The sequence below is a fragment of the Plectrocnemia conspersa genome, unplaced genomic scaffold (assembly GCF_051122295.1).
Source record: "Plectrocnemia conspersa isolate PC_06_02 unplaced genomic scaffold, ASM5112229v1 ptg000009l, whole genome shotgun sequence".
NCBI lineage: Eukaryota > Metazoa > Arthropoda > Insecta > Trichoptera > Polycentropodidae > Plectrocnemia > Plectrocnemia conspersa.
The window spans coordinates 24,166,495-24,188,400 of record NW_028277173.1 but is presented as its reverse complement, the minus strand read 5'-3'; the positions used below and the strand labels follow the sequence as shown (position 1 = coordinate 24,188,400).

Sequence of the window (21,906 nt, the reverse complement as noted above, 5' to 3'; positions counted from 1 at the left end):
TTCCACTAGCAATAACAAAAAAAAATCGCTTTTATAAAATAGACTTTGTATTTTCATAATGGCTTTTAATTAAATATAAATATATTTTACATACATATGAATATTATTACACAATATAGGCACACATTTAGGATTATATTTATCACAAATTGTATTTATTTAATACTTTTTATAGTATATTATATAATAATATTAGAGTCCAAAGCGTGCTACAAACGTAAAGTCCAGCGTGGTAACAATTTAATTATACTTTAGACAAACAATGTCTGGCAATTAGAAACATCTGTTTTTATCAATTATCAATTGTATATAATATAATTCAATCAACAAACGACTTCTGCAGCTTAAACTGGTATTTCGTATTTTTACTGGTAAAGTTGGATTTTCTGCTGGGAATTAAAACATATTTTTAATTACTACATAACACGTATCTAAATATTGGCTACCATTTATATATTTAAAGCTTTTATAGTAAGCTATATATAATCACAAAAATGGCAAATGCTAATTGCTAACACAATTGGCACACTTGACTTTCATTGTCATCTTCCATTATAATCAGTCTCCTTAAACCTTTAAAAATTTAATTACCTTTGACATAAGAGTCATATATTCTTTTATAAATCAACTATAATAATACTAAACATTGTTCTTTTTACATATCACTCACGATAGTTAAATATATTTAATAAACTTTAAACATTTTCGAAGTGCCTCGATACGCCTTTGTCGATCCGAAAATATATTTAAAATAACCAAAATGTCGGATTCTGTAATCTCCGATGGGGGTATCCGAACTTATATCCCAGTAAATATTAACTCTGCTTGTACCCATAATCATCGACGTTCTTTCCCATATAAATCTGAAATATAAATAATTATAATATTATATAATTAATACACCGTTATACATTATTGTGAAAATACCTTGTTTCCCAATGAGCATCGGTTGCAATTACATTCCAGCTATCGTCATTCTGAATGTATCTCTCTACCGCAAAGTAAGTACTCTCAGTCATTAAATTATTACGCGGATTGCCTGATATCTACAGCATTTTTAACAGATTAATATTGTTGTAAATTATAATAAAATACATAAAATGATTATACATACAAATTTAACATGCACTGTATCTCCAGCAGTGTATCGTTCATTTGGCTGTAAAACACAATCACCGAAATCTAAACCCCACGGAGCTTTATCGAATATGACGGGCGATACTAAAGATATTAATTTATCGGAATAATCTTCAGGCTCCGGCCCATCGTCCACAGGTTCATTCTAGATATAAAAAAAAATATTAAATAAATATTGAAAGTTATCTTTCAAGATCAATTAAATATGTCTCACAGCAATCATCGCTTTGGCAAGCTCGTTGAATATGTGTAAATGTATCGTGAGAGTATGTGGACCGTATACAGTAGAAGCAGCTTCATATCGTTGTGCCTGAAACGATTAAATCAAATTTATTATTTATATTAACTTTATCAATAACGCTTTGCAGTTTATTGCTAGGTTCCTTTCGCAGGATATAGCAAGTTGAGCATCGGTCTCAGCGCACTACTTTGAGGTACCCCAGATGATATATAAATATATATATTAGAGATGTAAATGTGTCTTCTTGCTTGGCTCTAAGGTATCTCTATATTATATAAGACTATATGGGTCATTATACAGTAGTATCACTGAGCATATATTTTTTTATTCAAATATTTTATTAATAGCACTCGTGATGCAATGAACTTGTTTTATGTTTGCTATGGCGAACAAACGAAGCGTACCTGAACCATCTCAGTGTCGTCGTCCAAAAATTGTGGAGCTGTGATTCTGCTCAATGGTATTTATTATAAGCCATCAGGTGGACATTATATAAATAAACGCATTTAAAGGTATACGTTTCACTGGTCCTTCGAAGTCCCACTAAGAACGGCAACTTCTCCTTGAGGGTACATGTTAAACGTTTGCCCCTTTGAGCCGAATTTACTGCAAGCATCAGAACGCATTGACTTATCCTCAAAAGGAGAAGTCAAAACATTCACTGACTGGATAAGCTTTGGAAAACAACTTGAAAAATAAAATACGTAAACATTCACCTGAGACTATTAGATATCTCAAAAGAAATAATCCTCTTAAGATATAAACCAAAAGAAATTGTTTCATCTAAAATCATCAACTGGCTAAACCAATTAAAAGTCATATACAAGAATCTGTTAATATTTTTCTGCATGATAAAACTACCTTTATATAGGGCCACTAAAAAGATAACAAAACCAATACATCAGGTGCTTTCACTTCAAAAATAAGACAGTGTTTTCCAACCACTTCAAAGCCTGATGAAAAAAATTGTTATTGTCTATCATTCAGACTCGAAACGTTACACTGCTGCTTATGGTCGGTATTGTTCTGCTGACGTTAAAGTTGGACTATACTTTGGTAATAATGAATGGGCTTAATGTGTGTTATAAACAGATGTTAAAGATTTTGTGGGATAAAAGTTTAACAAAGATACGGTACACATTAATAAATAATTACTAAATCAATGAAACAATAATATTTTGGGCAAGAAGCAAAAAAATTTTAGTTGCGAATTGAAAGATAAATATATGGCAAGCACCAAAACCAGCATGCAAAAGTTTATTCTAGCTCAGTGGTATACTTTAAAGCGCATAATATCTATCCAAGATCGCTCAAGATAGATTAGAGTACAAAAAACTGATCAAAAAAGTCTGCGGATAATTGTCAATGACTACGTGTATAAGTATAGCTACGTGTTATTCTTTGCATGCACCACTGCCTTTACCAGTACTAGGGCCCTACGAATCCAACCCATATGGGCGGGCACCCGGCTTTTGACGGCCAAGTGAGTGGTATCCCCGCCCCCCCCCCCCCCCGTAGTACTAAACATTTTATTGGAGTTTCATTAGTATTTCTCCCGAGCGTTAGAGCCTACTATTTAGAGCTCTCGCTGGCTTACCTGCATTGCGTATCATCCTAGTAGCAGCACCACCCCCCAAGATCCCAGAGGGGTGTATATGCTGCCTCAGTCCCAGCCTTGGCCCTCGAACACCCTTAAGGGACTGAGCCCTTTGGCCCTGCTTGCGTTACTCTGCTATGCTTTGTTCGTCCAAGGTAGTGCCTCGCGCTTCTACCTTAGACGGCCGCCCGAGAGATTACTCTCTCAAGGGTTTGGGTTTTAACCTCAAGAGGGTCCCCCACTCTCCCACACTATAAAAGCGTGTGGTCAACTGACGCCCAAATTGTCAGTGACACATGAAAACATGTTTATTTAACATTGGTAATATGCGATAAAAAATAAAATACCGTATATGCCTGCTTACACTGTAGAAAATGCTCCCCACGGTACTTCTCCCTAGTAATTTATGTATTAGATTTGTGGTTATGAAACCTGGAGACATGAGACAAAATAATATGTCTAACTAGATAGCAACTACACAAGACACATAAGAATTATCGAAATGGGTAACATATTGAAAAATAATGCAGACACACCTGTCAAGTGTGGGATGGGTAAAGAACTAAATTCTAATACTGTGTCCGGTGAAATGCTTTTCTTTTTTCAAGCATATAAAGCCTATAAAAGAATAAGAAGAAGCATTGATTCAAACCTGATACTCTTCAGGAGTTGTGATATAATCTGAGTATGTATTACTCAATCCACCGATCACTACGTTCACGTCTTTTCCTGCAGCTGCGAACGTATTCTTCAGCAACGATCTCATTCTTCTGCCCGCCATTGTGGTGAATTCCCCAGGAACTGCAGCTATTACTAAATCGCCAAGAAGGGCCAATTGCGAAGAGACGATATCAGGTTGCCATTTGTAAGGATATCTCATCTGTTTCAATAAATTAGGTTTAAATGTATATCAAAACTAATATTTTATATTATACATAATTGAATCATTACTCTTCCAGTAGCGAGAAGAATTGGCTTAGGAGCATGGCATGCAATGTCGTCTTCTGTCGGAACTGCTAATAAATCTCTAATAGAATCCCAAAGTGGATTGCCGCTTGTTGTGCCTTGACTGAAGTTGAAAGCGCCTGGCCCGTCCGTCGTTCCGGCTGCAAAACTATATCCCATCGCAGTTTCACAGCCATGGACATATTTTTTCTGTAAAAGGTTGATATGTTACCGAATGTTGAGAATGACATAATTGCGTTACATACATATTGATTCATTTAAATTAAAGCAGCAATTATAATAAATCGTATTGTTTAAAATATATATTATTTACTTGATTAAATTCTTCTCTCACAGGATCGTAATCGGGGACTTCAGCTTTAGTCATATCGACGAATTGATGTAAAACTTTAATTGGACCAGTTATTTCATGTCCGCCTTCTGTCTGAATAAGATTCTGCAAAATTACATACAGGTGAAATGAAATAAATTTAAAATTATCCGCATGAAATATTAATTTCTGAAAATGACTAACCAAATATGTTCTACTGATAGTGATAATAGAATCATTGACAAAACTGAATTCATATATACAAAGGAAGTTTAATAATGAGTGTACTTTGTAAACTTTGTTGTTAAAGATTCTTTTCAGATAGCACAACTTTGTGATATACTTATTGACTAACACTTACCAAACCAACTTCATAAATTCTAGTAGCAATTATCTTCGTACTCTCATACATGTCTTTGCCAGGTCCTGAAGCAAAACACTGTTCGTCATGGTTAGAGCAGCGGCTCGATGAAATATCGCATTTAATCCCCGAGAATTCGCATTTTGGGCCTTTTATATTAGGAGACACGTCTCCCAGATTTGTTGCTGCAAAAGCTCCTACAAACTTTCCCTAAAACATATACATTTAAAAAATCTTACAATAAAAATAATCACAATATTGGTATTCACCTTTCCCGGAGTCACCCCTGGTTGATTTAAAGCTTGTTCCAAAAGCAACGAAGCATACCCCACGTTATCCGAAGATACGAGAACATTAGTATTATTCATACTCGTCGGATGAACGGCATACCAGCTCAAAGCACCGATTATAGAACTATCTTTCAATGAAATCATTTTTATTTGTACTAACTGCTTATCAGTGTCTTCTGTGTATCTATAAATATATGTTTAAAATCAACATTTTATAATAGAGTCAATACAAATCTAACACTGACACCATACAAACAGCTGTGCTCCTGATGATTTTAGATGTGTATAATCAATAACTCATATATGAAACAAAATATCCTACTACAATAAAAGCTAGTGACTGTTTAAGAAGATTTAAGAGCAGCTATGAGAACTTCCATGACAAGATGGATTGATTAAATAAACTTTGCATTGTCAGGGGTTTGAGAGATATAATGGATCACAACCCTCAGTAACAAGATAAAATAAAAGAAGAAATAAATACTTTGCTTTTTCAGCTTCTGGATTCAGTAAATAAGAAGTAGGAGAACGATTTATATTAGCATTCTCAACCCTTCCTTCATTGTAGAATATCTTAGCTGGAATTAGACTATCATGAGCCATCATCACACTCTGAAATATAATATCCAAAATTAATCATGTACGTACATAATTCGATCTATAAAATATATTATGTCAATTCGTTACCTTTACAATACCGTCAACGTGAGCCACAAAAGTTTGTTTAACGAAACCTAATATAGAAATATCAAAAAGAAAGTCCATTAGAAAACCTCCCGGTCCGGAATGTGTATGAGTGCCGCTTAATATCACATTAGTTGAATTATATACAGATCCATATTTGTTCTTTAGTTTTCTTAAAACCTTTGAACAAAAGTATGTTATAATTGCCATAAAATTTACATTTTATTAAACGTTTATGTCATTTAACGAACCTCTCGTCTCATACCAGTACCGACCATACCAGCATCTATTGAGACATAAACCAGTCTTGTGTTTCCCTCTTCGAATATGAAACTCCTTGCAAATTGCCTTAAATGTAAGCCTCGGCCGTTTTGTTTCATGTTTGCATAACCCATCTAAAGAAATTTATAATATAATATATTTAATTTTGTATAAATTATGTAATAAGTTTTCTTTTTCCTTGAGGCTTTTATAAACATAAATGTTGTACAATATTTAGTAATATAGTTAATATTACAAACATATATTTTTATTTATTGTTGTCAATTTTCAACACGAGTTACGAAACGCGTTTTCTTCTAACAGAATTATCCACATTCACATAACTCTGGGGTTATTCAGCATTGAATTAACCCTTTCACTTATTCATGCCATATTTTTTTAAATACAATATAGTTCAATAAATTGAAGTTATTTACAGTCTTAAATTATACTAAATAATCATATTATCAGGCTCAAAGGTTTATGGCAGCTTTAGGTGCCCAATGAGTACTGGCGAATTTTTTGATGACTTCTATAGAAGCCACCCGCAGTGAAAGGATTGGTTGAGGTTAAAATAAACTTTTCCCTAAAGAAAATAACGCATCCCCCAGTATAAACATATCTCACTACAATTTAAAAAATCTTTACAGATGGGAAAGATGAGTCAAAATCTACGTGCAAAAATTCATGTCAAAAGCAATAAAATAGTGTCGGAGCCGTTGCAGTGGGAACGCTCGGTAACGAGCGTTCCCACTGCAACGGCGTCTTCTTGTGGTTTTTGCGGAATGATTTTTTTTAAATACCAAAAAATAATAATACATATATTAATTAGGAAAACAAAAGAAAGAAGTGGCGTTTCTACAGCGTATATGGAAGCGTTGCTTCTATGAATAAAATCAAATGTATTTTAGATAATAAAAAAAATGTAAATATACTTTATCATAAGTATACATAATTTAAATATAGTTGTAAATTATCTAGAGTACTATTGTATCTGCAAATATGGTTTAATTACTACTTAATTTTGAAACTAATTTTGTAAACGATTTAATAACACTTGCTACAAAGTAACAGCTGTTGCGAAATGATTTGGTGCTTCATCGTTTTAATTTCATTATGGATACATATTTTATGGTTGTGTGACTCATATAATAGAGTTTTTTTCTTTAAATACTAAAACAATGTTGTAAAACGTTAATTAAATTGGATGCTTGTCTTTAATATATATATATTAATAAAAAGTAGGACATATATTTTTTTGCATAAGATAATTATTTCTTGGTAAGCTTTCTCTTTTTCAGATTTTCCAGAATATTATAACGTATAGCTAATAGTCTGATATAAATAATGTATGTTTTATAAAATATGTACAATATTTTGTATCTACATTAACATATAGATACGGTTAATGTTATTTTAACTAAAATTAAATTACGCATGAACATGGTTCAACAACCAAAATTATCAATTCTCTTTGATCGACCTTGCTCGGTAGTTAAAAAGAAAAAAAACGCATTTACAAATTTTTGTTCAGGTGAGTTATTAAAGTAGTGACGAAATGAACATATGTGATTTTTTTTGTACTGCCTTAAAAATAAATAATTCGTAAACAGTAATGTAACACAATGCAGCGGAATTCTGTTCTGATTTGCACATTTACATTGGATTATGATAATAAAATAATTTATATTAAAATTAACTTACAAATGTAATTTCAGCACATGGTCCCGTTATATCGGCAATTCCAACTCCGACTTTGTACTGTGCTGAAATTTGCGATATTGAAATCGCAAATAGTAACAACGTGTAGATTAACATGTTGCTGTGTAGTTTGATCATTTTAAATTAAAATCCTGAAAAAAAAAGTAATATTAATAAATATATGTAACAGATTATATATTAAAGTTTACATTTTTTTATCATTTAAATTTAATTTTTTATACATAAATATGAATGTATGTATGTCCAAATACTGTTATTATAAATATGTAATTATAATTACAGAAAAGACTACCTTATTCCAAATGAAGAATTTGTTGAATGAACCTACATATTATAGCACGCATTGTTGATTTTCTATAATCATTGAAAGCACACTACTGACCGATATTACTATGGTTCATAGTGATGAGCAACTATTCTTTTTCTAGCAGCATAACGGTTTATCATATTTGTTTAGTTTCTTGTATTACATTACACACAAGACGTGTCACTAAAATCAACTAATATTTAATCAAATAAGCTAGATGTTTATATTTGAAAAACAATATAATTTGACGCTTATAGTTCAGTGACGGGTTCAAATTCTCACGGTAATCGCTCGTATGGATGCAACTAATATTTCTTCTCGAGAAAAATGTCAGATAGAAAATTTTTATAAAGTAATTTTTATTATATAAAATTAAATTTGTACGAATATTTTTAAAATGTTTACAACTACTATACTTTTTATAACGCTGCGTAAGTAAAGGCGGGTTCATGCATAATATGCATACTTCTTGAAAGGTTTTAATAGGGGTCTAGGAATGACAAAAAAATGTTTACAAATTTTTAACATTGGAACTCGCCTTATTTTGGTATAAGTAATAAAAGAAGACGCTCAGATAAGAAACCTTTCCGAAGGTATTCGTGCCAGATATTTGAAAATATGCGTACTTTTTCAGAAGGTCGAAAGTACAGATAGTAGTGTAAGAAAACCAACATCTTACAGATTAAAGGAGAGAGAATACAAAATATTTTAATTGACGGGCAGCATCATAAGATTCCCTATCGAGCTCGACGGTTTACTGTTACATTCTAATTAGAATCCACTACTATTTGCCTCTCAGCCATATACCGTGGGGGTGTTACCCTGCGCTTCTAAAGAAATATTTACCATTTTATTTTTATTATATAATAATGCTCTTTTCTTATAATAAATATAAATATTTTCTTGCTTTTGGAAACAAAAATAGTAGGAATACATTTAATAATGACTATAATAATTATATTTATTTAAAATATCGTTAAAATTCTGCACAAAATTAAAAAAAATCAAATACATAAGTAATAAAATTATGGAATGAAGTTAGTGCTATTGTAGGTTAATCAAATTTATTCATTTAACAATCCAGAACTGACGCCGATCCCCTAGAAATAAAAGTGGGAGTGGTGTCGCATGCAACGAAGAAAGAGATAAAGCATGCTCTATCGTGTAACGGTACGCTTCATAAGATTCTCATGTCATCTGGACGAAGTACCGTTACACGAAAGAGCATGCTTTATCTCTTTCTTCGTTGCATGCAACACCACTCCCACTTTTATTTATAGGGGATCGGCGTCAGTTCTGGATTGTCAAATGAATAAATTTGATTAGCCTACAATACCACTAACTTCATTTTATAATTTTACTACTTATGTATCTGATTTTTTTAAATTTTGTGCAGAATTTTAACGATATTTTAATTAAATATAATTATTATAGTCATTATTAAATGTATTCCTACTATTTTTGTTTCCAAAAGCAATAAATTATTTATATTTATTATAAAAATAGAGCATTATTATATAATAAAAATCAAATGGTAAATATTTCTTTAGAAGCGCAGGGTAACACCCCCACGGTATATGGCTGAGAGGCAAATAGTAGTGGATTCTAATTAGAATGTAACGGTAAACCGTCGAGCTCGATAGGGAATCTTATGATGCTAACGGTACTTCGTCCAGATGTCATGGGAATCATATGAAGCCGGCAGCATAACAAATAATTTACAGTGCCTATTTGAAGCCTTGTTCTCGATTAAACCATCGTCAACACAAAACGAGAGGAATTTTTCCACTGCCGGTATTTTTTTAACAAAAAAAAAGAAAGGATTTTTTATTTTACTTTAGATAGCATGTGTTTTTAAAAGGTTATCTTAAAAATAATATGTAATAAAGTATCTGGAATACTTTATTATATTATATACATTTTGAGAAATTTGAGAAGGGAAATCGAGAATTCTCATTTTTCGTGAAATGAAAATCATCGAGAAATCAGAATGCTTAGATGCAACCATTATATTTCAAAAGATAAACCGTAAAAAGAGTCGTGAATTGTTTTAATAAAAGGAACAGAATACTTTGCAGTTCAAAAATATGTTTATTGTATTACACAACTAATAGTTTTTCAATAACCTAACTTGAGCATATTGAAAAACATTTACGTAACTAATAATTAAAAGCCATTAACGTTATGTTACAAAATACTTAATTAATAAGTAATTGAATCGATCATTACATGGTTCAACTAGTTAACAACCTTGATAAAGTGTTAAGTATTACAATATAAAATATTAGATTGCTAGTAATATATTTGTAGGTCTAATCCGGTGTAGCTTAACTACAGTAAGTTTATTTTAATACATTTTATTTTGTAATTGAACTATTAGTTACTCTTTAAACTTTTCTTAAACCAACGTTTCTGAAAAACTTTAAAGGTAAGGCTATTCTGCATGTTTTAAAATGCTCATTGATTAACAACTGTTTTTTCTCTGCAAATCTCTTTTTCCCTAATGTACATAAATATAAAATTGTATAGTAGAAAATCATTTTGTGTCAACGTAATTTAAACAACTTACTTTAATATACATTTCCTGTTATTTAATCGTAAATATAAATAAATTTTACTAGTTGACATTGAAAATTAGCATGATGGCATATTAACGTATGTTTTTGCATTTTGCTTATTATTGTATTATATTTTAATATATTAAAAAACATTGACAAATAATATTTTTTATAAGACATTATTTTATTGATTAGATAGCTTTAAACAGTTAAACCGATAATCCATCATGACAACACGATACAGTGATAATAAAAGATGGATATAAGATCTACAATAAGTACTGATTAGCAATTCTTATAAAAAATAAGATTTTTATTTTTTTATAAACGTATTGTACATAGCATAATCTCAAAGGTCTTGATATCCTTTTTTACTTGTTTCGAATAAACAAAAATCTAATAAGGTTATACGATTTAATGACTTTTATACTGAAAAATTTGAAGAAGCTTTGATTGGTTTAAGGCAGAGGTCGGCAAAGTGCGGCTCCGGAGCCGCATGCGGCTCTTTGGCCCCTTAAGTGCGGCCCTGGCACAAATATCCAAGGGCATTCGCACCAGATTTAAAAAAACAAGGAAATATGGAGCTCTAAATTCGAACGTCTTTGTGTTGATTTAGAAAATTATAATAAAGGTTTGCTAAATTAATAAATAGATCTGGCTCTCAATTTTTTTTAATCGTTGTAATGTGCATATTTGGCTCTTTGGCTAATAAGTTTGCCGACCACTGGTTTAAGGCATTTTATTAAACAGTATAATAATATAAAATAATGACATATATTTAATTCACGTATTCAACAGCTTTAGAAAAAAAATCTGACTCGTTATTATTCGGTAAAGTAATCTTAAATAACATTTATGACTATGATTAAATATATTAAATATGACTAAGAAAAGTAATCTTAACAAGCACTATACTATACTAATAATAATAAATACTATAACAGAAATTGAATTTATTAATTACTTTGATTTAATAAATAATTGTACATTAATATTTATTATTAATCAAAGCAAAAAATACGCAAAATATCTATTTATATTGCGTGAAACGCTGCGGAAAACGCAGCTCTTTTTTAATTTTGTGCTTATAGAAACGCATTTTTAACTGGAAATTAATTTTTTGTTGAATAATCTTCATTTGTGGTATTTGAAGTGCGTGTTTAAGTTAACATTTCACTATAAAATTGCACGCGAGAGAACAAGAATTCGACTATCGAATATATTCTTCTTTTAATATATTCGAATCATTGTACAACTATTCTTAAAGTATTAATTCGAATTTGTAGTGAAATATTTTGAAGTTTTTAATTTAAAAAAAAAACACTTTTTTTGCCGAAATTCCAGAAATTACTCAAATTTCAGAGTTAATATCGTGCAGCTGTGGACTTTATCTTTGTAATCAATACAAATAATGTATCATTTTCTTTAAATATATCTAAAAGTAGTAAATAAATTTTATACTAATTTAAAGCTTAATACATTTTATGCTCTATTATTTTTTAAAGAAAAATAATAATCTTGATACTCCTATTGTTCTTTCTTAGTATTTTTTCAATAGGTATTATGAATCCGGGCCTCATGACAAAAATGGCACTTTATATATTTTTTAGCATCGTAATATAATTTCTTGAATAAATAATAATATGTACGAGTTAAAAAATATGAAAATTAACCACCGTTGCGACAAATTTTCTGAAATCATATTTTATGCGAAATATTTTGATTAGGCATTAAAAATTATTAAAAATATCTAATCATAATATTTATCTGATAATTAGTCGTGTTTTTTTGCTGCTCAGTGTTGCCATATAGTGAATCTCCAGTCAAGGTCAAAAGCAATGAAATCGTGCAATTGTGGTTTGAAAACGCTCGATTATCAAGCGCTTATATTAAGACTTATTAAAACGATATTACGAGCGAGAATCTAATAAAGCACATCTAAACCGAATTTTGATCAATAGGAGAGCACAAAAAAAAACAATTATCCCTTCTCAGAAGTCAAAAATCCACGTCAAAAGCAATAAAATAAAAAATATATATATACTATAAAAAAAATCCTAATTGAAAATATTTAATGCATGCATAATAATTATTAATTTCGTATATTTCCATTATCTAGAAAACAGCTAAAAATAGTTGAGTCAACTCATCTGAACGTAACGATTGTCTTTTGATATTTTTATTGTCCTATGAATTATTATAAGACTTCATGATGTACTCATGTTTCATAACACTGCACAGCTCTCGGTTAATCCATAGCCATAACATGTGTCAATGCAGTTAACCGCGATTATCACTCCCATTCGATTTTTCTCCGTTCTCTCTCTCATTGGCAAGCGGATTTCACAATCAGATTACGTTTTTGCAACGGCTACATGCATAATTGGCAATTTTATCGCAAAAGGGTGCCAGGACAACGTCTCAATAGCGACTTTCGAAATTTATGCACGTTGCAACATCCGGTTTTCACCCATTTTTTGTACGTAACTGAATCGCTTGTGAAGTCAGTCAGATCATCTGATATTGGATATTCGTGATATATCTTTATATATTTTTTTTTTATTAAACTGAATCCCTTTTGAGGTCATATAATATTGAATCATATAATATTGGCTAATCAAAGGGTATATGTATATTTATTATTTTTTCTTTATAAAACCTTAAATCACTTTTAGGGTCAATGCCAGTTTATCTGCTATTGAATAATCTAATCTGTTTTTTTCTGTGCAGATTGAATTAGTTTTAAGGTCAATGTCTGATCATCTGCTATTGTATAACTGAACACTGTGTTCCACTATTAGAACTCAAATTTCGTGGTTGTCCGTACAACAGATGACGCGAGTTTGTAACGTAATGTGTACAGAATATAAAGACGCCTCGACTCAAGTTTCACTTTCTTTCGGAAGCCGAGCGCGTGTGAATAAACAAATACGAAGATCGGACGTTGCGTTGTTTAACGTTATGAAAGGTTGCGAGTTGATAATTGATAGTTTAAGAATCTACATTTTAAATTTTGCATGAAAAACGTATGGTCGTTCAAATGAAAATAGCTAGTCATAGTCATTTAATACATTTGGCACTGTACTGAAGTTATGGAAAAGATTTTATGTATTAATGATTAAAATAATACTGTGAGATGTGTATTATATTTACAATTACAGCATATTTGTTGTTCTGATTTATTAAGAACATGCCCAGTAAAAATTTTGATATGATCAAGATGCTTAAATAGTAATCTAAGTGTCTCACTGGTCCTTCGAATCTCATAGGTTAGACGGCCTACGCGCGATGGTCAAGGTTACATGAAACTAAGAAGAACGTGTCAACTTCTATTTTGACATTTTGAGTCGGATATACCGCGAAAACTTCTATTCATGCGAATTTAAACCCTGACATTTTAAATGTAATGCAGCAAAACATATCATTTTGACTTAAAATAATTAATTACAGAATAAACTGATTAATGTAAACTACGGGAATGAGTAGCGCAGCGTTGAAGATCTAAATATGATAAATCTCTTATAGATACTAATATAAATTGGCTGAAAATATATGGAGTACCCAAAAGAAAGAACGTTTTTATACTGAATAACTTTGACGGTCAGTTGTGACATATTTGTCGTTCGGGTCGCGTGTCTTTCTTTCGATAGGGTTTGGATTAACATCTGGAGAGTGCGTTACAGACATAACAACAACAAAAAACACCTCAAGTTTCAATGGAAGACTTCGTTCCGAGTAAGGTCTTTTTATGCACTTATATGCTGTATGAATTTCACAAAAACACAGGAACCGAAAACATTTTTAGTTAAGTTTTAGTTTCGTCAATTAAAAAATCTGTAAATTTTTGTTTGGAAGACAAGACTAGAAATGGGACAACAAAAATCATCGATGATGACTGTATAGCTGCAGAAATTAAAGCCAATACAGAGACGTCGATTCAGGAGTTAACAAATAAAACTGAATATGCATGGTCTAGCATATTAAGAAATTAAAAAAATATTGGGAATGTGTGTGGGTTTCACGCGCACTGAGCGACGAGAACAAGGCAACGCGCCTGCCTCATACTGCGAGAATCACGCGAGAAAAAATACTGCTCTCAGATGGAAAACTCACTCACCCTCAATATTCTCCCGAAATAGCACCATCATAATAAACCACCACTAAATAGCACCATCATTTAAGTCTCCACAACATAATTTAGATGGTAAAAATTGAATAGTTAAAACATTTCTTTATTAATATTTTAATTCACAGTCAGTCAAATGTGCGATTAAAAACATGCCTGCTCGATGGAAGAATGTCAATTTTTTAATCAATCATTAAGCTCAAAAATAATAATATTATATTTTTTACGATGCAATCTATTTGTCATTTATTATGAGTAAAATAAAAATGTTTTGTGTTTTAGAAGAGGGTTAAAAGTTAACTATCGAAAACCTAAAGTGAATAGTATTCAAGACCAGTTCGGTATGTAAAGAGTCGTACAAAAGGAGGAACAAAACTTGAAAGGCTTAACCCATTAACTAAATAGAACGACGTACAATCTATACCGAACGACGTAAAACGTTGTAAAAAAAGTCTTTTCAAGCTACAAAAGTGAATAATTAATGTGAATTTTTTGTACGCTTTTGTAAGTATTCACTGGAAAATAGTTTGGTTAATCATAACTTATAGATCTTACCACTAATTTAATTCTATCCCGCATTAAAAAATATATAAATGATAAAATATTATATTTTATAAGTTTATAAGTTTACCTTGAACGTTATATAATATTCAAAACATATACATAAATACATTTTATTGCGGAAAATAATTTTATAAAACATGCAATGAAAAGTAAATATTGAACGTCAATGCGGTTTTCCAATGTCAAATTTGCAAAAAAACTTATTTACATATATTTTATTTATTTAAAAACACAGGAAATACGTATTCGTCTAAGAATATGTATTTCCTGTACTTTTGTTAGAATTACATTATTATAAAATAAATCATTCTGATTTGCTATGTAAAATGTACATATAGTTACATATTCATATGTACATACGTACCAAAATAAATGCCTATAAAATCTGTCAAATCGATTATGACGCATAAAATAGTATTGTTATGTTTTATAAGATCAAACAGTATGTTATTATCTACAATCAATAAAAAACATGTATATACATGTCTATAAAAAATGCTTTTTAATAAAATATTTATTACTTCATTTGCGATATATTTATTATCATTGCAATTTGCAATCAGGCAAATTAAAATATTATGCACAGATAATTATCATAACAACCAATAAAATAACATCGCTTTAAATAATGGAATATTGCGGCTTATTATCCAATTAAAGTGAATCAAAAAAAAATCACTGTGAAAGTTACTTAGTATTTTTATGATACGTCGGTCAAAGTTACTTGACCGTAAATCCAAAAGAGGCAAGTCGGTCAATGTCATAATATATTTGTTTAGATATTCGTACAAAAATTTAGATTATACTGTAATAATTAATGCGAATTCACGAAATTCTTAATAATATTTGACACCAAAATGAGGTGATGGAACTTGCTTTCACAATAAAGTTTTTGGGTAAATATATATTGAGAAAGATGAGTTGTTGAGAACATTGTGATTTTAGAAAACACTTTAATGCATAATGATTTTATTTTACAATTACTATTACAATTCAAGGTTACGAAAGAATTTAGAAAGGTATAATGATACAAATATGAATCGATTACTTATATGTTTTTATGTATACATTAAGAAAAAATGGTTTATGTAATCTACTAAAATAATTAAGTATTTTTTAATGAATAATATAAGGATTATTATAAAAAAATATGGAGAACCAATTCAAGTGTTATAAAGGTTCTTTGGTAACTTAATAAAAAAATATAGTATGTACAATAGAAAATATGGTTCGTTTACCTTGCTGATGATCAGATGATAAATTAATAAAAACCGATTTAGTATTAAATAAATACTATATATAAAATAGGAAACGTTCGTATCTTATCTATTTGTAAGATATCATATCTCAAACAATATTACTTTGCAAACTATTGATTTAACTGAATTTTATGATTTGCTTAAAATAATTATTTTTACATTCAATGACAAATGGCTTTTACATTATTAAGTAAGTAAATAAATTAAGAGTGAATTATAGATAAATATGTATTAAATTAGAACATATTTAAGCAGCTTATTGTCAAATTTCAAGTTTAGATCAAATAATTGAAAACCACTGATACACAAATGCGTAGAACACATACATTTTGCTTTTATGCACGATTGAGCAGCAAATACTGAATAAACATCAGCATCACAAAGACTCCTTTTGATTGCCATATATTTAAATAGAAGTGGTACTATTTGTGTGAATTTCAATACATATACGATCGCAATCGGATAATTGCTTTCAACCACAAAACGTGACAGTCGTCAATGCAAAAAATGTATATTATTATATTTTATATTAACATGGTTGCGTTGTTATATTCATATAAGCTTTCATTTTAATTGACATAATTCATGCATATGATATGTGTTATTATAACACATATATCAGCAAGCTTTATCACAATTGCTTTAAATTATAACATATTTTAAAATCTAAATTGTAATAGAGAAACTTAAATGTTTTATACAAAAAGTTGATAGATGCTGTCTATATATAATTTATAAATAAGAAGGTCCATACAAAATAAATAAATATATGTAATATATATACCCCCCCAATAACACGGTAAATTAGGAACGCGCTTGCGTGCAGTTGGGGGACTAGAAATTTCTCACACATTTTTTTGCAATACGTGTGGTGAGATATCCTCCTTTCCACTCGCTGACACACAAGCAACGGTCATCCAAATAGCATTGGGGGGTCAACTGTATATATACTATTGTAGGTCAAAATGTCAAGATCATATTCACATATATATAAATTAAACATTACATTTTAAGAACAGTTTGTCGTATTGATATAATATTATGTAATAAAAAAACCCGATCTGAATCAATAGTTGGAAATAATCATATTTTTGTTAAGATTAACAGATAATAAAAATAGATTTGCGCTAGTTTAAGATTATTAATTAAGATTAGTAAATATAGCAGTTATTAATCATATATAATCTCAACTACATAGAAGTATCCAATTAAAATCAATTTATTGTACTGTGAATAGAATATTAGTAAATATAAATTAATTGAACTACATCTGCTGATTTAATGTTTTATGTTTTATCATGGTTATGATGAATTGACGGATGAATATCGTCATAGACCAGTGGTGTAGTCAGTTACTACTATCTGAAGGAGCAGGGTGTAAATCTAATATAAATCATAATTAGTGATTGTTATATAATTATATTAAATTCCAAAGGATCATCACAGAATAAATTTTCCTAGATTTTTATAATCTCGCGTAATGAATAAATAAAATAAAATCAAGCTAAGTTGTGTATAGTAATATCTATAAATTTTATCCTGTATTAATAATTTGAGAATAATTTATAGACTCAGTTTGATTTCAGTTTGGTGTATAACTACTTACTTAGTAGTGGTTGATTATGTTTATATCGTTGAAACGCATTGGTTATATTGCAACATAAGATTTAAAATAATTTAATAAATAAAGGCAAAAACTATGGTGACAATCAGCGAGAGCTATTATTTTACTGTAGTAAAAAGATAATGTAAATGTATTGTAATCATAGTAATAAAAACTCGTTTTAATAAAATAGCTATATATTTTTTATCATAATTATAGTATAAAATAACTATATATAATTATTTTATTTAATAAAAATTGAGTTGTATAGAGTTTAAAATTAAATTTAAAATGATGTTTATTGTGTTTTAAAAAATGCATAAGCATTTAGATGTATACATTATCTTATGAAAAGTAGCCAGACTTTTTTTGCAACTAAACTATAATTTGTCATATTATTATATATAATGTAAACACAAAAAAGCAATGACGTCAATAATATGTTTATGAGAGTGAAGCACAAAATGCAGAGAAGTCGCAATAGAGCTATTTTTATCTCCAATGAGATTTTTTATTTGATTCATTCATCAAACCAGATTTTAGCGCATTTGAAAAAACAACATTGTTATTTACAATATTTTTACTAAAATTGTTATGAATAGATCACGAATTGAAGGAATGAATAAATAAATAAAAAACGTAAATATTACTTTGTAAAATACCTTCATAGATGTTATTGCTAACATTATCCAAACAACAAAGATGTTTATAATATAATAAGTGGTCTGAATTATTAATTTTAAGTACAGGAAATTGCTTATGAAAAGCCAACAAAAGGATATCATAATACAAATTGAATCTTCGCTAATATTTGAATACGTCAGGAAAAAATATAGGCCTTTTTCAGACGTTTATAATATTTTCAGATGCTTTTAATTAAAATAATAATTCTCATGAAATCTTTATTAAGCCATTACGTGCATGTATTAAATATCAACGATTTTATCCAATCAAGACTAATTAAATATTGATCAAATTAATAATCTTGTTGTTGCAAGAAGTGAACACAAACATAAGATTTCAAATGTAAATAATATTTATCTTACCCATAGGTCAGAATGTTTACACATTTATCACATGCGTCCAATTCATATAATAATCACGACAAAACAAATTCACTACCTTCACTACCAGACCTTCGGCCGACTAAAGTCTTCCTTTTTTAACATTTTTCTTTTGTTTTTTTTTATTTTTCAGTTAAAATAATGTGGTTGTCAAGTCGCGATATTTCCGTGCGACATCGCGATGTGTGTGTATGTACAGTACTGTACGCGGACGATGTCTGACTGACTGATGATGACCAGCCTTCACTTGGTGCTGTACTGTTTGTCGCAATTTCCAAAGGCTCTCAAACGAAGAGGACGCATGTCCTGCGGCGCTGGCACCCACCGGTATGATTTTTGATTCATGTTATGTAAATATTTTGTTTATCGTAGAAAAAAGAGTACATACTGAATCGTCAGAATTCGCATTTACATAAAGCATTGTTCGCGTAAATCAGTGACGTCTGACGTATAAGAATTGGTCCAAATGCGATTTATTTCAAGTATGTATCAGTTTAAATTTCTAAAAGTATTATAGTTGTCATGGAGTCATAGAATGCGCAACACCGAGCGTTTGATATCCAAGATTTTGTATTTTTGCTCGAAAGTTAGCGTAATTATTAACATATATACGTTTTTATTCTCGTAGTCATGCTTCAAGTAGTTTTAAAGTAGTCTAAAAGATTTGACTGAACTGTTCTGAACCTGGTCTGACGGCTGCTTTCTCAGTCTTCTAATGATCATCTCAGTTGATACTTGATGTAGCTGCTTAGTGCGCCGCCGGTTAAACTCTTATTTGTTCCCAGTCGAAAGCGAAGTGGTAGTTCTGGATGAGGTTCTAAAAAAAATACGAAAGTAGCGAAAATGGCTTATATACCTTCAAAAATTGAAGGAAGTTCAACGCCTTCTTTTAGTATAATACATAACCCTGGCCAATGTTGGTGATTCTGAACCGAACCAGAATCAATGTTATTGTCTAATACATATAAAATTAGTATTAACATAAATATTTATGTTCATATATAATATATAAGAAAAACAAAAATCTTGATGGAAGTTCCCGAAGTAAGCTATTAATTGAAGCGAGTTTAAAACGCAGTGTTTGCTTTTATAAACTATATTAAAGTTGAGGGAAGTGCTTCGCTCTTCCTACTATTGATCATCTGGGCAATGCAATACTTTCGGGTGGAATCAGACTATTTGTTACTGTTTACTAAATATCTAAAGAATCATAATTTAATATAAATTTCAACAAACAGATTAAGATTAAACATTTAATGAATAATTAACACAATTTCTTGATGATTATGATTTACTGAATTAATGAAGGTAAATTTACTTACATCGATTATGTAAAAAAATTAGCATATATTTAGCATAACTATGTTTATACGTATATTTAGTGATGCCATTTGGGGGGCAGAGGGTTGGGCAGCATTTGCCCCCCCCCCCATCTTGAATTTGGCCAGAAAATGCATGTCATATAATGAAATACTATTGATTTTAATGAAATTAAAGTATTAAAAAAATCGACCACTGACTAGACAACTTTTGGTTCTTCCCCCCCCCCCCCCCACATGAAAAAACTGAAATTACATCATTGATTCTAAATATAAAAGTTTTTAAAAAAACAGTCGCAAATCTAACACGAAATATATATTATCATAAAAAATTAGTTATTATAAGTTTTCAAATGATCTTCTATATCAAAACAATGAAATGCCTTGAATGTGACATTACATTAATTTTATAAGTTACTATGTTCTTTATTGTTTGTTATAGTTTGCAATTGATTCGCATTTCCAGAGTTTCTCAAGCTAAGACAAATCTGTACGACAATTTCCTCATATTAACCGAATCATATGAAGAAATAGTTGACAAAATTAATTTAAATAACTTTATGTACATTGTTCGTCCTTGACAAATCGGTAAACATTGGCTGAATTATAAGAATGACGTATTAGTTAAGTTGTCATGTGCTAGGCCAGTACATGAGTATTCGGTCAAGTAGATAAGTGACCATATTTGTGTGTATGTACTTAAAATATTCAAAAGATCTAAGTTTGACTGGTACCTTTCAAGTATTGCCTTGTACATAAAAATGTGAGATTGAATATATGTATGTATTTTGAATCCAATTATCTGTGAAATACTAATTTGCTCTTTCTATCTATGAATATAAATATGTATGTCAATATAGCGTAACTTGATTAAATATAATATAAAGTTCTATATATAATGTAAATAAACGCGTCTAAGTAGTTGATTCGATTATATACTAGTTACTTTTTTGAGAGAACAATGCTAAAAAATATATAAATTTTATGCATTTTTTTTGTAGCATAAAACACTAATTAAAGCAATATAAAGCGAAATTACAACCCATAATTGTTGTGACAAAATTATTTAAAATGACTCATAAAATTAATTGAATTAATTTCTTTGGATTTACTATGAGCTAGTTTTTCTGAAGTGACAGAAAAGAACGGTTATGCGTATCCAAGCAGATAAATAAGCATTTTGAAACAAGTGCAGCTCCAAATATTTCCACTGAAGCTAGCACAGAAGCCCTGTATCTGTCATTATGTATTATACACTATCAAATAGTCTGGTTCTACCCCGAAACATCGACATTGGTCAAAAGATCTGGTATTGAAATGGACGTTAGAATTTCGCCACTTTTTTTCCAAATTTGCCCAAAAATTGATAAAATTCACAGAAAACCTCTTATATATTATTAAAATAAATTCATCTCATCTTCTTATATTTAAAAACAAACAGCAACGAAAACTAAACATCAGAGTCAATTACGAGTTTGTAATACAGCAAAGCGTTCCAAGCCTTCTAAAATTCTTCTAAATTATTCATATACATACG

The 21,906-nt window shown here is 29.9% G+C and overlaps 2 protein-coding genes across 3 annotated transcripts in view; one reads left to right on the top strand and one right to left on the bottom strand.

The window, feature by feature from the left end:
- Positions 1-652: 652 nt before the first annotated feature.
- Positions 653-19,402, bottom strand: CDase (neutral ceramidase). 2 transcript variants are annotated; one of them, XM_088191820.1, is made up of 14 exons: positions 19,109-19,402; positions 7,552-7,700; positions 5,838-5,981; positions 5,590-5,766; positions 5,387-5,514; positions 4,882-5,086; positions 4,613-4,822; positions 4,255-4,377; positions 3,927-4,130; positions 3,628-3,855; positions 1,352-1,447; positions 1,115-1,282; positions 928-1,046; positions 653-863 (listed from the first exon to the last, which is right to left on the bottom strand). In XM_088191820.1, the coding sequence occupies exons 2-14, from the start codon at positions 7,684-7,686 to the stop codon at positions 686-688; spliced, it is 2,115 nt and encodes a 704-aa protein (XP_088047946.1). In that variant the 5' UTR covers positions 7,687-7,700; positions 19,109-19,402; the 3' UTR covers positions 653-685. The 2 variants fall into 2 exon arrangements, with proteins under 2 accessions (XP_088047946.1, XP_088047947.1); XM_088191821.1 differs by having other exon boundaries at positions 19,033-19,274.
- Marc (Mitochondrial amidoxime reducing component) overlaps positions 19,238-21,906 on the top strand; it is a 24,199-nt gene continuing 21,530 nt past the window's right edge. Inside the window, exon 1 of the mRNA XM_088191824.1 lies at positions 19,238-19,377. The gene's annotated coding sequence lies outside the window, so the exon portion shown is untranslated. The remainder of the gene's footprint in view (positions 19,378-21,906) is intronic.

Excerpts from the sequence above, each read along its gene's own strand:
- CDase (XM_088191820.1), bottom strand. The coding sequence starts at position 7,686 with ATGATCAAACTACACAGCAACATGTTAATCTACACGTTGTTACTATTT. Across the intron at positions 5,515-5,589 it reads ACGTTGACGGTATTGTAAAG|AGTGTGATGATGGCTCATGA; the intron begins GTAACGAATTGA and ends ATTATATTTCAG. Across the intron at positions 864-927 it reads GATGCTCATTGGGAAACAAG|ATTTATATGGGAAAGAACGT; the intron begins GTATTTTCACAA and ends TTTATATTTCAG.